This window comes from Spermophilus citellus (genome assembly GCF_964194105.1).
Source record: "Spermophilus citellus genome assembly, chromosome: 10".
In the NCBI taxonomy this organism is placed as follows: domain Eukaryota; kingdom Metazoa; phylum Chordata; class Mammalia; order Rodentia; family Sciuridae; genus Spermophilus; species Spermophilus citellus.
The window spans coordinates 45,169,392-45,188,146 of NC_138197.1; the positions used below are offsets into that span (position 1 = coordinate 45,169,392).

The window sequence follows — 18,755 nt, forward strand, 5'->3', positions numbered from 1 at the left end:
TCAGGTGAAAAATAAAGACAGAAAAAGGAATGGATGTTACAATAAAGACTGTATATGTTGGCTATAGGTATTTCTAGGTCTAAAATTAAATAGGTGCTATGTGTTAGGAATCCCATGCTTAAATTCTCTATGCAGTGCTTGCTTCAACATCTTATATACTGAAATTGGAATTAGAGGGAAGATGAGCCTGGCCTCTGCACAAGCATGACATATGAATTTGTGAAGCATTCTATATATTTTTGTAAATTTTCCAGGCAGAAATATTTTTTAAACATTTGGCTTTTCTATTCATATTAAAAATCATTAGATAAATGCACAACTCTATACTTCCCTGCCATTCTTTTTTTAATATTTATTTTTTAGTTGGACATAATATCATCTTTTATTTTTATTTGTTTTTATGTGGTGCTAAGGATTGAACCCAGGGCCTCGAATGTGCTAGGCAAGCGCTCTATCACTGATCCACAACCCCAGCGCATTCTTGCCATTCTTCATAGAGGAATCTGAAAATAATTTGGATATTTCTGACTTTTTCTGGGTTTTGGCTTCTGTATTTTAAGACTATTCTCTCTTCCTTATAAGTTTTTGGGCTGTTTGGTTTTTCTTTTTTCTTGTTTGGCTATTTGCTCGGAGTTCACTTTCAGAGAGCTTTATAAGTTGGGGTTTATATTGTACTATGTAGGAAGCTTGATAACTAAGATTTTTTGGAAAGTTGTTATTAGTATGGGGATTCATAAGCATGTAAGGATATTATCCCCTTGGACTTTGCCATCATTTTTATTACTTTGAGGATGTTATTTACTTTCAGATTTCAGCTAGATTTCAGATGAGTAGGTTGCCAGATAATTGAGAGAATGTGTTCAACATTCAAGGCTTTTGCCTTTGTTCTCGTATTCTACATGACAAAGCAAATTAAAACACTAGTTCATTGAATGATACATAATCTGAGGTAACAAATGTTATGCCAGTGGTCCCAGTTCATTAACACATTTGTATACATGTATTAAAATGTTATACTATCCCATAAAAATATACAATTACTGAGTTTATTAAAAATAAAAATATTTTTGAATTAGTTTATTGGTGGTGTTAATCTATTTTGTTAAATATTGCTAATTACTTTCAGCTGAGCTAATTTTTATTCATTAAAACTCATAATGAATTTTTTGTGACTATTCATTATAGTGTATTTCATCTGAAAGTTGAGTTTAGCTAATGTATTGAAAGAGGATAATCTTAAAATTCAGAGAATTCCCCACCATTCAAGTAAATTAATTTTGCAAATTCTCACTAAGTTGACTGGGCATATGCTTGGATGGCTTTTTTTTTTTTTTAACTAGGGATTGAACCCAATATCCCCAGCCCTTCTTAATTTTTTAATTTTGATTCAGGCTTTTGCTAAGGGTCTCAGGGCCTCATTAAGTTGCTGAGGCTGGTTTTGAACTTGCAGTCCTCCTGCCCAGCATCCCAAGCTGCTGCATATGCCACCATACCCAGCCAAATTTTTATTTTTCATTTAAAAATCATTGTTATATTTTAACTATCTGTCATTTAAGCTTACCTAAACCAAAAGATTTTCACCAAAAGACTTTAGTATATATAAAAAAATATATTTTTTAGGTAGTGTTTGTGTTTTTTAACTAGTCATTGTTCAAAATATGTTCAAGTAGATCAGGACAGTATTTGTCCTAATAGTGGATAATAGGACTCCTTAAAATAATTCTTCTTCTAGTTCCCTTATCCCTTAGTTAATGTAGTATTGCAGAAGTATTACCAACTAGTTGGCTCTAACATAAGTTTTTTCTCTTTGGTTTGGGTGCTTTTGTGATTTTGTTTTTGTTTTGTTTTGTTTTGTTTTGTTTTGGGTCCTGGAAATGGAAACCAGAGTGCTTTACCACTGAATTACATCTCCAGTCCTTTTTTATTTTGAGACAGTGTCCTGCTAAGTTGCTGAGGCTGGCCTCCAACTTGCGATCCTCCTGTCATCACCTCCCTAGTCATAAGTGTTTAGTTTGTGGTATATGTATGCTTAAAAAAATTATTTTTGCAGAGCCTTTTATCTGTACTAAAGAAAGAATATAAAAAGGAATAAAAAAAAAACGTACCATTTAATTACCTTTATTTTTGGTTTCTTCCTTGATATCTGTTAATTTTAAGGAAAAATCTTTTATATCCAAGGGTTTTTAATTTCTGTTGTTCTAAAGTTATCATTAGATGATTGTCACAATTACAAATAAACTAAGCAATATTGATGTGCATTCAAACTGGCCTCTGTTTTTTGGGGGTATCTGTTTAATTTTTTCTTGCAATTGAATTTTATTGCCTAAGGAAAGTAGTTTTATTTTTAAAAAATTATAATTTTGCTTGAGACTGATATTTTTATGAACTGAATTATGTAGAAATAAATGCCAAATAGTTACTCATTTCTGCAGGGTGAACAAAATCCAAACTGTAGACATAACAATAAAAATGTTTATGAAGTGTTTTTGCATATTGTTTTCTTTATTTACACTCATTTTAAATCAGGTTACCTTTGCAACAATTTCAATTCACATATTTTGCCTCTTGTTGAAGATTAATATATTGATTAAATCTGGCTTAGCAGAGTGTACACACTGATGCATGGCTACATTATTCTCATCATAGCAGAATTGTGTGTTCAGAGAGTTTTAAATTGCTTACAAATATAAAACCAAGTTAAATTGCTTCTGTGTAGTTTTTGTACATGGCAGTATTACTTTCAAAGACCAGTCTACTTAGAAATATCTTAATATAAGTCCCTAGTAAAGGACTTCTAGATTATTTTAATTAACCCATAAAAATTTATATATCTATGGGGTGCCATGTGATGTTTCCATACATGTAAACATTGTATAGTGTTCAAATCAGGGAAGTATATCTATTCCTCAAATATTTTATCATTTCTCTATGATGAAAACATTCAAATTTCTGTTATAGATTTTTTGAAATATATAGTACATTATTGTTGTCTGTAGTCACTACTATTGTACAGTAAAATGCCAGAACTTATTTCTCCTGTCTAACTGAAACTTAGTATCCTATAATTTTGTTTGGCCTTTTAATTTGGTTATATTACTTACACACATAACAGAGACATCTTGTTTTAAAAGTGTATTTTAAACGAAATCACCAAAAGTGAGTTTTAATTGACTGAAATGAAAATAAATACATTGATTTAATTTTAGGACAGTACTGGCATGAAGCTGTGGAAGAAACGCTGGTTTGTGCTTTCTGACCTTTGCCTGTTTTATTACAGAGGTAAGTTTGCCATAAACTGTCATAGTGTATTCTTTTGTCATTAGAATATATAAGTAGTAGAACTTTCTTAGAAAAAACATTACCACTTTTGCTATTTTTATTAGCACATATTATATGAAGAAAACTCTTCTTCATTGACCTGAGATTCTTAGTTACTGGGATATGACAGAAGGCAATGTGGTACTTCAGACAGATTAGTATGAATTTTGGTCCAGTTCCTATAATCTGATTTGTCTTTTATAAACCTTTACTATCTATCCTTTAATTCATTGTCTAATAGATAAAATCCTTACTTTAATGAAGTTTTTTCACATGCCAATTTTGTCAGATTTAGTTATAGTTCCATTAAACACCTAGTGCTGCTTCTCAGCAAATAATTGCCGAGTTCAAGGAACTACTCTGGTATAATCTCAAATGAAAATCATAAATTACAGTGAAATATATTTATTTTGAACCTTATTTAAAAAACAAAAACTAATGATAGCCTTCTCCCTGACCCATTACCAGACCATCAATGTTGGCAATAAATAGAGGTATTACTTTAGTTATGGAATAAGAATTTTCATTCTCCTGTAAGGATGAATTATTTTATTTTTATTGGTGTGTGTGTGTGTATGTGTGTGTGTGTGTGTGTGTGTTTAAATGAACTGGATCTTACAGTGATGCCCAGGCAGGCCTCAAACTTCTGGGCTCAAGTAATTCTCTTACCTTAGCATCCTGAGTAGTTGGGACTATAGGCATATACCATAACAGTCCTGGGAATTCTCTCTTCTTCTGTGATATGGGTCCCTTAAATATTACCAAACTAGTATCTGTCAGTGAAAGGCATACCTAGTCAGACCACTTTCCAGAGAAATCCGCTCAGCTGCAATATGAAATCATGAATCTGGACAATGTCTTCCTCTTCTCTACTTCAAAGTCTAATTGGAAACTGTCACCTCTTAAATAATTAGATTGTCAATCCATAATTAATAATTTACTACTTTTCTCAAGAAGTATGAGTTCCTATGGGAATGAGTTTTAGAACCAATTAGCAATTTTTAAATCTATTTTTCAGTTACATAAAAGATATATGGAAAAATCTTATGGTCATCTGTGATAGAAATATAACACATATTAACCTTCAAAATATGGAATTTCTAGAAGCTGGGCACGGTGGTGCATACCTATAATCCTAGTGGCTCAGAAGGCTAAGGCAGGAGGATTAAGAGTTCAAAGCCAGCCTCAGCAAAAAGTGAGGCACTAAGTAACTCAGTGAGACCCTGTCTCTAAATAAAATATAAAATAGGGCTAGGGGTGTGGCTCAGTAGTCAAGTGCCTCTGAGTTCAATCCCTGGTACCCAAAAACAGCAATAACAATGACAAAATTTGGAATTACTAGAATTGTTTTTATCATTTTACTCCCCAGCAAAATGTGGTTGAAAAGTACTGCTGAGTCAGAATTAACCGAATATAAAATTTCCTTTTATTGTATTTTATCAGGCATCAGTTGTGGTATTATCTTACATTAAGTGTTGAGCTTACTCTATAATTATTTTCCCAAAGGTTTTCCCACTTTTTCAGAAAGGTAGGACTTGTCTCTCCAGCATTATCCCTGTGCTTATAATTTATACTTTGTTCATTTTCTGTAAATTTGTGGACTATAATATAGAGTTTAAAATGAGACTAGGAAAATATTTACTGTTTCTATTTTTTTGATTCCTAATATGGAAATTGCTTTATTAATTTTAAAAGGATATTGTTAACAACCTGCAATTTATTTATTTGTTTGTTTTACCAGGGTTGAACCCAGAAACGCTTACATATTTTTTTTTTATTCCTGAGATCTGGCATTTAATATGAAGTTTAATTAATTTCCTCAATATTAGCTGTTTTTATTGTTTGTCTTTTTTTTATTGGTTGTTCAAAACATTACATAGTTCTTGATATATCATATTTCACACTTTGATTCAAGTGGGTTATGAACTCCCATTTTTACCCCGTATACAGATTGCAGAGTCACATCAGTTACACTTACATTGATTTACATGTTGACATACTCATGTCTGTTGTATTCAGCTGCCTTTCCTATCCTCTACTATCCCCCCTCCCCTCCCCTCCCCTCTTCTCTCTCTACCCCCTCTACTGTAATTCATTTCTCCCCCTTGTATTATTTTTCCTTTTCCCCTCACTTCCTCTTGTATGTAATTTTGTATAACCCTAAGGGTCTCCTTCCATTTCCAAGCAATTACCCTTCTCTCTCCCTGTCCCTCCCACCTCTCATCCCTGTTTAATGTTATTCATCTTCTCATGCTCTTCTTCCCTACTCTGTTCTTAGTTACTCTCCTTATATCAAAGAAGACATTTGGCATTTGTTTTTTAGGGATTGGCTAGCTTCACTTAGCATAATCTGCTCTAATGCCATCCATTTCCCTCCAAATTCTATAATTTTGTCATTTCTTAATGCAGAGTAATACTCCATTGTGTATAAATGCCACATTTTTTTTATCCATTCGTCTATTGAAGGGCATCTAGGTTGCTTCCACAGTCTTACTATTGTGAATTGTACTGCTATGAACATCGATGTAGCAGTGTCCCTGTAGCATGCTGTTTTTAGGTCTTTAGGGAATAGACCCAGAAGGGGAATAGCTGGATCAAATGGTGGTTCCATTCCCAGCTTTCCAAGAAATCTCCATACTGCTTTCCAAATTGGTTGCACCAATTTGCAGTCCCACCAACAATGTACAAGTGACGCTTACATATTTTACTTAGACACAAGCTTAGGACCTCAGCCTTCCCACGCCTCTGAGACTACAAGTATTTGCCACCATTTCCAGCTAACCACCTGCATTTTACATTTGATGTATTTATTAATTGTAGTAGTATCCGAGATAGGAAGTTTTTCTTAGAAAATGTAGAAAGGAAAGAAAACAGTTAACTCTCTTCTGCTCCTCAGCTGATTAGAAAGAAGTGTGTAACATAAGTTTTTAAATTTTATCCAAAGAGAAATGTTAGGTTTTAAATAAAAATCAGCAGATGGAAGTCCAATACCACACTGTGACACAGCACTTAAGTTTCTCTACCCTGTTATTCAGTCTTTTGACAAAACTTAAATTGGGACTTAGTTCAGTCAACAAATATTTATTGCTGATCCTGTTTCCAAGTATTGAAAAAATAGCAGTGTGAGAAAACTCTTCATGAAATGTGCATTGTAGAGGGAAGAGGGATATGGTAAATAAGGTCAGAATATGAAAGGTGGACATGGCGGAAAGATTCATCAGATGAATATTCTGGGCAGGTGTTTTAGATAATGAGGTCTAAATAACAAGGAAGAGCCAAAGTGAACAGAGTATTGGGAGTTGGGGTGGAGAGGGGAGAACAATGCAAAGCCTCTGAATTAGGAAAGTTGAATCTTGGATGTTGAATTTAGAATGTTGAAGGAGGGGAAAAAAAGCAAACCAAGTTGTGGAGCTACCAATAGGGAAGGAGACAGGACAAGACAAATAGAGATCACACCATGTAGAACTCTTTGGAGTCTGAATTCTACCATAAAAGTCATAAAGAAACAAGTAAATGTTTTTAAACATAAAAATTGTATGTTTACAATTTACATTATCACAAGATCCCTCAAGCTGTTAATGGAGAGTGCACAGATTAGCTGACAAAGTATAAAACAAATGCCATGGTACATGCTTGTTTATGTTCAGGTGAGTATTGACCATGCCTATACAAGGAAGGAATCAGAAAAGAAGGATGATCCGGCCAAAGAACTTACTGTGCACAAAGCACGTGTGCTTGTCATATTTGTAAAATGACACAAGATTTATATTGCTAAAATTAAAGTTCTATCTGAAGACCCAATAAGGTATTTGTTTGCCATCCTAATGAATCTTAACTCTTATCCTTAGCTCAAGAATAATAACAGGATAAAACATACATTATAGAAAAATCACTAACACTTGAACTAGAAGCCAAGAGCCCAGATTAGAAATGATAATTAGTAGTAATATAATTACCCAGCTGTAATTGTATATATTTCACATTCCCAGATATTTTTAAAGCTAAACTTGAAATTAGGAATCTAAAATGTCACTTTACTCCAATAAAATATTGAGATTTTTATGGCTCCTATCCAAAGTTGTGTTCCCTGGAAAGTAAATTCTGTGATTAATGTGTAGAAGGCATATTATTGGAGAGTGTTCTTGGGACCACCACCTATGGCAAAGAAAACAAGGAAGAAGAATGGAGCAGAAAGAGTAATTGCCCATATAGTCTCTAAAGGACCTCAGCCAGACCTATGGCAAGTTTGTTCACTCTCTTTAACATTACTCAGTACCTACTCTTTGCTTGGCAGTGTCTGAAGCACTCTATCTGGTGAGGCAGCATTTAGGATAGAACTAAACAAGAATGGCATGATTAAGAGCATTTGAAGACTCTAGTAAAGAATTCTTAAGATGGTCATTTAACAGAAATGAATATTGTATATACACTGGTATTTAATTTAATAATAATGGCAATATTTATTGGACACTTAAATATGTGCTGAATTCTTTGTATTAACTTATTTAACCCTCATAACAGTCTTTTGAGGTAACTCCTAATACGTGCTCAGTTTTATAGATGATGAAACTAATGTTCTGAGCATTAATAATGTGCCCCAAATCTCACAGCTAATTAATGCCAGACTGGAAACAATCTGTAATGCAAGGAAATCACCATACTATACTACCTCTACATATTATATAGCAACTTTAGGAAAGATAATTTTATTATGGAACATAAAAGAAGGTATTGGATGACTTCATGAGCTGTTTCTGATTAAATCCTTTATTTGTAAACAAAACTGGATTTAAAATTAGAATATGACATTTTTTGGAATGGACATATTCTGCATGATTGAAGACTACTTTCCAGATCTTTTTTAATGCTTTGGACTGAGTATGCACTTCTGTTGATTCTTTTTTGTATTACCGAAATACATCTGAATGAGTACAATATAATAAAAGCAAAATTTTGTTCCATTGTTCTGAGAAAAACTATAGATATAATTAACCTCCATCTAATGTATCTTTTTTCCCTTTTGGAAGTTTCACCATGTATCCCACAAATGAAGAAAAAATAAGTAAAACCCCTTCTTAAATTCAGGGTATTTTTGAAAGCACACAGAAAGCATAATAAAAATTTTTTCCATGTATAGTTTTCCCTCATTGGTGATTTCACCAGCCCAACATACAACTTAATTAATTCGTCTTTTAGTTCTATAACTAGTTAACTAACTTTAGTTCTAGTTATTTCAAATTTTATAAAGGCCTCGGCCCCAAGCTGTAATTTAACAACATGCATCTGTGCTGTGACAAAATAAATGTTTTGTTCTTTTTGTTGGTTGGTTGGTTAGTTGGTTGGTTGGTTGGTTTTGGTACTGGGGATTTAACCCTGGGGTGCTTTACCACTGAGCTATATCTCCAGCCCCTTTTTATTTGAGACAGGGCCTCACTGAGTTGCTTAGGGCCTTGTAAAGTTGCTGAAGCTGACTTTGAACTTGCAAAACATTTTATATTAGGGTAACAAAGGAAAGCCTCATTGATGAGTCAGTTGAGCAAAGACTGAAGGATGCAAGCAAGTGAACCACATATTTACCTGGCATTAAAATGGTTGGGCATTTAAATCCTACCATAAATGTGGGTAGGATTAAAGTTTTTGTGTAATCACTTACATGCTAATGTATTTTGAGTGAATCCTATGGAAAGGGATTTTATAGAATGCAGCACCACATAAACCAAAGAAGTGTACAATGTTTTTGTGTCTAAGAGACATTTTTTATAAGCAATTTTTTATTTGCTTAGAATAGGAAAACCTGTTGATAATAAATAAATATCTTTCTGCTATTTGAAGTTTTCATTTAAAACCTTAAAAAGATCTGCCTAAACGTAAATACAATTATATATATATATATAAGAACCTTTTGATTTGTTCCAAATAAACTTTGAGAAAACTTATTCTGCTTCATAAGAACATTTAACATTCTAATCCAATATTATCTCTTAGATGAGAAAGAAGAGGGTATCCTGGGAAGCATACTATTACCTAGTTTTCAGATAGCTATGCTAACCTCTGAGGATCACATTAATCGAAAATATGCTTTTAAGGTAAGGAAATAATTGTGCTATTTTATTCTGTGTTTGAAACTTGCATTGATTTTAAAAATAGATATTGACCCACAGATTTGGGAAAAGATATTTCAGCTATGCTGTTTTTTAATATGTAAAATATTAATTAATGATCTTATGGTTGTATGGGAGAAAGTCCCTTTAGGAAACATGCTGAAATATTCAGAGATCAGGTGCCTTCATACCTGTTTTCAATTGGTTTTAGATAAAACATGTCAAAATGCTAAATAATTCATAAATATAGATACAGATGTCCTGGTGATCATCATGCTATTCTTTCAAAGTTACTATATGCCGGAATTTTTTCATAATAAATTTGTGGTAAGAGAATTATAAAAGACAACTGGTTTTGGCATAATATATGTGTATTTATGAATTTATAGGATAATTGCAAACATGTTCTTGGGTCTAAGTATATAATGCTCATCTGATAATTTTCCCGAGACAACTGAAGTTAAGACATTAAATCTGCCATTATTAAATCCAACCAGACCTGAGATCCACTCCCATAACATTACCTACTCATCTCTGTGATTTTGCTGGTTTGTGGATCACTTTCAGTAAAAACCACTTTAATGCTAAATAGGTAAATTTTTGTTTTCAAAAAACATGCTGCATTTCTTGTCTTAATGATTATGACTAAAATAAATTCCAAAAGTTAACCTCTTTTTTTTCCCTGCCCCTTGTCCTCCCTTTTTTCCCTCACTTTGGGTCACTTATGTTTGAAGAACTCTAAAGGGTTTAATGTAGAAATTTCATTTTAAAGAAAAAGAGGCGAGTAAGAATAATATATACTATCGTTTAACAATAAAAAGTGTTTATCTTGTTATCAATTTATTCAATTTTAAATACTTGTTTACCTCCCCCCCCCCCACTCCCGTACCAAGAATTGAACCCAGGGGCACTTAACCACTGAGCCACATTCCCAGCCCTTTTTATTTTTTTGTTTTGAGGCAGGATCTTGCTAAGTTGCTTAGGACCTGACTAAGTTGCTGAGGCTGGCTTTGAATTTGCAGTCCTCCTGCCTCAGCCTCTCGAGCTGCTGGGCCTATTTACTTTAAAAGAATACTAAGGACCACAATTGATTTATAACTTTAGGTATAGAGGTAAGAAGAGTAGAGATAGAAGGATGGGCTAAATATGGATAACCTTTTGAGAACATAATATGAGGCCTGAGGATAAAAGGGGAGTAACTTCTTATTTAAGTAAAATTTATCAGAATAAACTTATAAACTGTGAGTAAGGCCCGGCACAGTGGTTCACGCCTGTGATCCCAGTGGCTCAGAGGCTGAGACAGGAGGATCGTGAGTTCAAAGCCAGCCTCAACAATAGTGAGGCGCTAAGTAACTCAGTGAGACCCTGTCTCTAAATAAAAATACAAAATAGGGATGGGGATGTGGCTCAGTGGTCATGTGCCCCTGAGTTCAATCCCCAATACTGCCCTCTCCCCCCCAAAAAAAGAAACAGTGGGTAAACTAGAGGAAAAAAATTAAATATTTTGAAGTGTTGTAACAAAATGTTATAGCAAAATGTGGATAAACATAATAACTTTATAAAATACACATGTAGGACTATATAATAGTAATACTGTTATTTGGTTAGAAGCTTAAGTTTTTTGTTGCTTGTCAATTTAGCCGATGTTTATTGAGTTTTTTTCTGTTTGTAGGACATTTTGCCTGGATTCTTAGACTCTTAAAAAATACTAGAATGTTAAAATAGCAATAAAAGTAAATACACGTTTAGTATATTTTTTCTGTAATTATTTGATTTAATTTTATTTTTTCTACAACAAGAAGAGTAATTGCTGTCTCAAATTCTTTCTTCCATGGTGTTTCTTCTGAATTTATGATCTGCTTTATTACTGAGTCTGTTGACACTGATGCTACTACTTATCAAAAGGGTAAGTAGTGGGTTGGGGTTGTGGCTCAGAGCACTTGCCTTGCACATGTGAGGTACTGGGTTCAGTCCTCAGCACCACATAAAGATAAATAAACAAAATAAAGATATTATATCCATGTATAACTAAAAAAAAATTTTTAAAAATGTAAGTAGAAACATCATAGATAAATACTGTATATACTCAAGCATGGAACATAAAGCTGTATTGGGTAGTTTGACATCATCTGGTAAATATTTCCACTTGACTGATAGCAAGAGTGGGTGGCCTCCTAGCATGGGCAGTGACTTTTTATTTCTTCAGAAGCCTGCTTGGACAGTTCAGTGACATTTTTGTGGCAGTTTTAATAATTTGAACAATATGGGGCATTTGATCTGTTTCTTTTGAGCTGTGTTGATATGGTTATTTCCTATATAATCAAGTGAAATTTATTGGTTATGCCATTTTAATAGTGTGTTCATTAAATTTATGTGTAACCTTAAAAAAAAAGTTTTCAGAAACTAATTTGGCATCGTAGGTGAAGTAGCTAATCAGATCTTAGAAGAGTGAAGTATGTGGTTCAAGATTTATTCCTTTCCTTTTTTTACATTTATTTAGCACACTAACTATATACTTATTGTGCTTCCCTTACTCTAGGCTGAAATAGCCTAATGGGCCATCTAATGGACAATGATCACAGACTTTTATTAGAGATGGGTGGGTTTACTGGGAGTTATATCTCTATCCCTTTTTATTTTTTATTTTGAGACAGAGAATCACAAAGTTGTCCAGGCTGGTTTCAAAATTGTGGTTTTTCTGCCTTAGCCTCCTGAATAGCTAGGGTTATAAGCATGTACCACTGTGGAGGAAATTAAAAACATTTCCTCACTCCTGACTTCCACTTTCTTTCCTGCTTCAACACAGCTTTTTCTGCTCTCCATCTTTGCAAGTTAGACCAGAGATTAAGATCAATGTATCAATGTTTAGTGTTTACACCCTGTATAGGCATCTCATCAGCATCTTTTGTTTTCCTTCTGTTTCACTGATAAAGATGCAGATTGAACCATGATTAAAAAAAAAAAAAACAGGTGTTAGTGGTAGAGTGCTTGCTTAGCATGAGTGAGGCCCTGGGTTTGTTCAATCCCTAGTAACAAAAAAAAAAAAAGAAGAAGAAGAAGAAGTAGAAAAACCTGTATCAGTTACATGAGGTTTCTTCTAACTGAAACTGTTATTTAAATTTTAACTATGAAGCTAAAAAAGATAAAAATTAATAGGAAGTAATCATTTTTTAAATCATTTATAAATCTTTTATTTTAGTTTGTATATAGATGTCTGCTAAGACTTCTACAAAGTAACAGCAGCTTTTGAGAACTAAACAAGTTGTTAACACCAGAGGGAAATTTTGTTGCTAGTTGCTCATTATTCTTAAGTGACTTGCAGTAGTGAAAATTGCTAGAGATGTATACATGGAAAAGACAGCACTAAATGCTTCATTTCGTACCATTCTTTCCTTCCTAACTCCTTTTTTTTTTTTTTTAATTTTTAGAGAACACACAACTAAAAGAAAAATTAAGAGAAAAATAATATCTTTTTCAACATTACTACTTATAGTTTTTCTTAAATTACTTTATATCACATACAAAAGAAGTCTACTTTTCTTTGAAATAAAATACTGATGATCTAGGTAAGGAACCACTTACCTTTTTTTCTTTTTCTTTTACAGGATTACATATTTTTATGATAAAATGGTCGTGTCATTTTCAATCAGGCAGCCCATCCAAACATGCGGACATATTATTTCTGCACTGATACAGGAAAGGAAATGGAGTTGTGGATGAAAGCCATGTTAGATGCTGCCCTTGTACAGACAGAACCTGTGAAAAGGTAAAAGCCTATAAGGAAAATAACAGTGATTTCCACTTTCATTTTATTCCATACCTTGCAAGTATTCATTATCATATACATATCATTTTAATAGTCATGATATAAAATCAGTTTTCCCTCAGAAAGAAAGGATTAATTCATGTTTATATTAAGTTAATATGACTTTTGTTTAAGATACCACGTACATTTTTATTTTACCTTTCCTCTTTATTCATTTTCACCTATCAGTGTACTGGGGTGAATCTAGAATCCTAACATTCAAACTGAATGTTCTTTCTTCTTACAGAATTACCTTTAATTTCCGGTAAGTACATTTTTAATTGTTATTTTAAAGCTACACAGAATTTTTATCCTTCAAGACAGTGTTTTTTAAAAGATCCTAAATCTTAGGAGAGAATTTATTGTCATGAAGTTAATTTGTTTTTATGTTTATTTTGAAGTTTAATAAATTATAATAAGAAATTTGAGGAATTTTATTTAACATTCTCTAGTGAATTCTGATTATTTTTATGGTGAATATTTCCAGAAAATAGTTCATCGAGCATTTAAATTATTTCTAAATATATCCACTTCTTAATTAATTGTACCTTCTTTCTTTTAAAACTCCATTACTCAGATTCCTTCATAATATAGGTATGTACTATTAAAATTGATCTAAGAATGGTTTCTCTTTCCTGCTTGAAGATATGAATCATTTTTAATACTCAACTATATTAAAAACTAGTCAAAATAAATCTGTTTCTCAAACAACACAAATAGAAGCTGAATAAATGTACTTTTAAAAATAAGTGTTTATATATTCCTATATTTTTAAAAAGATTTATAATACAATTAAGTTTTGTTTCTAGTCAGTGATAATTGAATACATTTATTTATTTGATATCAGGGATTGAACCCAGGGGCTCTTAACCACTGAGCCACATCCCCAGCCTTTTTTATGTTTTGTCATGAGACAGGGTCTTGCCGAGTTTCTTAAGGCCATGCTAAGTTTCTGAGGCTGGGTTTGAACTTGAGATCCTCCTGCCTCAGCCTCATGAGTCACTGGGATTATAGGCATGCACCAGCAGCCTGGCCCATTATTTTCATTTTATATGTCTTATTGTATTTGTGTGTGTGTGTTGTTTTCGTTTTGTTTGTAAACTTCATTTTGTATTGGGTTCTGAAGATCTAACCCAGAGGCTTTTACATAATAAACATAATAAACAAGCACTCCATCACTGAGGTATACTCCCAAACCTACATTTTAATTTTTGATCCACATAACAGTAATTATAAATATTTTTGGGAAACAGTGTTACATTTCAAAACATGTATATAGTCCCATCTATGTATGATATATCAAAGTAGATAAGTGCATTCTATTGTCATGTATAACTAATTAAAACAAATAAAAAATTTAAAAAAATGTATATAGTGTGTGATGATCATATCAGGCATACCTGTTACCTTATACGTATTTCTTTTATTAGAAGCATTCAAAATCCTCTCTACTAGTTATTTTTAAATATTCAGTTAATTAGTATCAACTATACTTTTCCTATTGGGTTACGGTAGTTATTCCTCCTTTCCAGCTGCACACCTGGACCCATTTCCATCCTCACTCCATCCTTTCCCCTTCACACTTTTCCATACTTTGATAATCACTATTGTGTTCTCTACTTCTTTAAACATTTTAGGTTTCATATGTAAGTGAGAACATTTTTGTCTTTCTATACTTTGCTTATCTTTTTTCACTTAATGATCTTTGGTTCATCCATGTCACAGCAAATGACAGAGTTACTGTCTTTCATTGCTGAATAATTATATACCATTGTGTGTGTGTCTATATATCTAAATTATTTCTAAATATATCCACTTCTTAATTTATATATATACTATTTTTTGTGTGTATATACCTGTACACACATACGCATGTATATATATCACACATGGATATGTCACATTTTCTTTATCCATTCATTTATCAGTGAACACCCAGATTGATTTCATATTTTGATTATTGTGGACAATATTGTTTATTGTCATGCAGTAAGCATGAAAATGCAGATTTGAAATACTGATTTTAGTTCCTTTGGATATAGTCCCAGTAGTGGAATTTCTAGATCAGATGGCAATTCTATTTTTAGTTTTTTGAGGAACCTTCATACCTTCTCCATAATGGCTGTACTAACTTTTGCTATATTTTCTGTCATAGCTTAAATGTTATTCTTTTAAATTAGATCATGAGTTTTGCATTAGATATTGAGTTTTGCATTATTTATGTGATCTTAGCATAGTTTTCTGGGTCACTTTTTCGTTTACAGAAAAGTCATCTTATGTGTCTTTTACCTGATATCCTCAATGAAAAATCTTTAGGAAAAGCACATGGTCCTAATTTAGAGGAATAACTTTAGATAGATAGACTAGAAATGAAGAAATTTGAATTTTTTTAAAGATAGCCACATAGTATTACATGCCTGTAATCCCAGCAACTCAGGAGGTTGAGGCAAGAGGTTTACAGGTTTGAGGCCAGTCTCATCAACTTAACAGGGCTCTGAGAAACTTATTGAGAACTTGTCTTAAAATTTAAAAATATAAAGAGCTGAGAATATAGCTCAGTGGTAAAGCACCCCTGTCTTCAATCCCCAATATTAAAAAAAAAAAAATTAAGATATTTAATATTCAGTGCTAATTCCCCACTGCCCAAAATTCAGCAAGGATAAATTTGCTTTGTGTGGAAGTTTTTCTAATAATATTACCCTGCAAGGGAAAGAAGGTCCCTAGTATATCTTAGTAAACTTTTCCTATTTCTGTTATTGATTCCAATCTGGAAGCTGTGGTTTATATCTAACTTAAATATGAAGGTAGGCTATAACTTACTCCAAGAAAACTTATTGCATTTCTTTTCATTTTGTCCTTAACCACTGTTTCCCAAACTGTCTGTAGATATCTATATCTATATATCTTTATAGTTAGAATGTAGACATACGTATGTGGGTATATTATTATATTTTCCACACATCACAAAACTTGGTAGCAAAAAACATGTAGGCTCAATTAGGAATATTATTATATGTATTGAAATGTGGAAGGCCAGGCAGAATGATTTATGTTGCAATCCCAGCATCTTGGGAGGCTGAGGCAGAAGAATTCCAAATTCAAGGCCAGCCTGGGCAACCTAGTAAGACCCTTTCTCAAAACAAAATGTAAAAGGAATTTGGGGATTAGCTTACTGGTAGAGTACCCATGAAAAGAAACAGGAAAGTTAGCCAGTTCCTGAGAGTCCTCCCTGAATGGCATGATATTGGCAGCTTGATAGAAATTCAGGTACTCAGCTTGATCTTGTCAGAGCATGGATATGATAGGCTCAGAAAAACTGATTCTCATCAAAAAGACCTAGAGATAGCAACTGGAATGGTTGGTAGTAACCTCTCAAGTGGCCCAGACACATGCTGTGAATTACCACTTTCTTTGGTTGGGCAAATGGACAGAAAATATCAGATTCTAATCCAGAATTGTTTGATAAGAACACTTCTGGTCCTAAGGGATGTGCCTGCCACTGATTAATTCATCTGGTTCTCATAACAGCCCTCTAATCTTGGTACTGCAGTTAAACCCATTTCCAAAGACAAATTTGAGGCAAGTTTCTGTACCTTGCCCAAAGACAGCTGGTCACTGGTAGAATTGTCACTGAAAACAATGTAGTTTGTCTCCACAAGCTCTAAAACCATGCTTACGTATTCTTGCACACAAAGAGCTAGTCTTACAGTTTAGATCTATGATAGCATCAGGCTGTGATTTCCTATTGCAGCTATTCCTACTAGCACTCATGTTTGTCTCATGGGAAAGCTAACCATCATGGCTGGAAGCCATGTTTATTTCAAGTGACTGACTACAATTTTGTTGTTTTAACTGTTAAAAGAAATATCATTTGCTTTATTTCCAGATTTCTAATGGTGGGGGCACACACCACTTTTTATCCTCTAGTGCTTTTTACTTATGATTTCTTCTTCCCCTCTCTGTTTATATATTTTGGTGATGTGCTTGAATGTTAATACCACAGCTTTAAGGATTTGAGCAGACTTGTCCTCTGTGACTCTTTTTGGGTATATTTGCTTGTTTTTATGAAGTCAGATTTTTCCTAGATTGAATCCCAAGTATAACACCTGCCTTATTTCATCTGATTTACTATGATTTTTTTTTTCTCTAATTTCAGAGTGGACAAGATTACATCCGAAAGTATACCAACTAAAGAAACCAATAACATTCCCAACCATAGAGTGCTAATTAAACCAGAGGCCCAAAACAATCAAAAAAACAAGGAAATAGGCAAAATTGAAGAAAAAAGGGCATTAGAAGCTGAAAAATACGGATTTCAGAAGGATGGTCAAGATAGACCTTTGACAAAAATTAACAGTGTAAAGTTGAATTCTTTGCCATCTGAATATGAAAGTGGGTCATCATGCCTAGCCCAGACTGCACACTACAGACAAGTCAATGTGAATAGTTCAGAGAACAAGATAGTCAATGTCAGCCTAGCAGATCTTAGAGGAGGAAATCACCCAAATACAGGGCCTTTGCACACAGAGGCTGATCGAGTCATACAAAGAACAAATTCAATGCAACAGTTGGAACAATGGATTAAAATCCAGAAAGGGAGGGGACATGAAGAAGAAACCAGAGGGTAAGTGTCTTGTTACTCAGAATTCAGGTTTCTTTGACGTTTTGTTGGCGGAGACTGGTTTCTGAGCTACTACTTGAAAGTATTAGATATTATAGTTTGGTCTTTTGCTCATAGTGATCAGATGTAAGTATTTTTTTTCTGTTCTTCATTGTGCCATCATTTCGTTTTGCTGATAGCAAGGGGCTATCCTTCCGGGTCCAGCACAAGGAAAGACTTATAACTTGTAGGTAAAAGTCAAGTTTTGGGTGATGGAGAGACTAAGCCCTACATCCTCGCCAGCACTTGTTGTTGACTTCATAATGGCTGCCAATCTTACTGGAGTGAGATGGTATCTTAGGGTGGTTTTGATTCGCATTTCTCTGACTGCTAGAGATGGTGAGCATTTTTTCATGTATTTGTTGATTGATTGTATGTCCTCCTCAGAGAGGGAGAGAGAGAGAGAGAATTTTTAATATTTATTTTTTAGTTTTCGGCGGACACAACATCTTTGTTTATATGTGGTGCTGAGGATCGAACCCGGGCCGCACGCATGCCAGGCAAGCGCGCTACCACTTGAGCCATATCCCCAGCCCAAAATTTTACATTTTAAAGAGGGCATTTTAGAGTGAGTCCTAAGCACCTTAGCAAGACCCTGTCTCAAAATAAAAAAGGGCTGAGGATATAGCTCAGTGGTAAAGCACTCCTGGGTTTAAACCCCAGTACCCCCACACACAAAAAAAAATTAAAGAAATAAAATCAAAAAGTAAATTTTAATTCTTAAAAGTACTTTATTATTCTACTAAACATAAAAATTAACTGCATAGTTACTTTAACTCTGAGCAGTAGAAAACCAGGAAACAATGACTTAAATGATGCTTTGGGATTTTGTTAATTGAATGAAGATTATTTTAACAGTGAAATTTCTGAG

General features: G+C 33.5%; 1 protein-coding gene across 9 annotated transcripts in view; it reads left to right on the top strand.

The window, feature by feature from the left end:
* PLEKHA5 (pleckstrin homology domain containing A5) overlaps positions 1-18,755 on the top strand; it is a 253,380-nt gene that overhangs the window by 152,112 nt on the left and 82,513 nt on the right. For 6 of the 9 annotated variants that reach the window (XM_081310693.1, XM_081310686.1, XM_081310687.1 and 3 more), the window contains exons 7-10: positions 3,207-3,279; positions 9,304-9,404; positions 13,070-13,185; positions 17,381-17,848. In XM_081310693.1, coding sequence (XP_081166819.1) covers positions 3,207-3,279; positions 9,304-9,404; positions 13,070-13,185; positions 17,381-17,848 — 758 coding nt within the window. Of the gene's footprint in view, positions 1-3,206; positions 3,280-9,303; positions 9,405-13,069; positions 13,186-13,471; positions 13,490-17,380; positions 17,849-18,755 lie in introns of all 9 variants that reach the window. The other 3 variants (XM_081310685.1, XM_081310688.1, XM_081310690.1) reach the window with 1 other exon arrangement.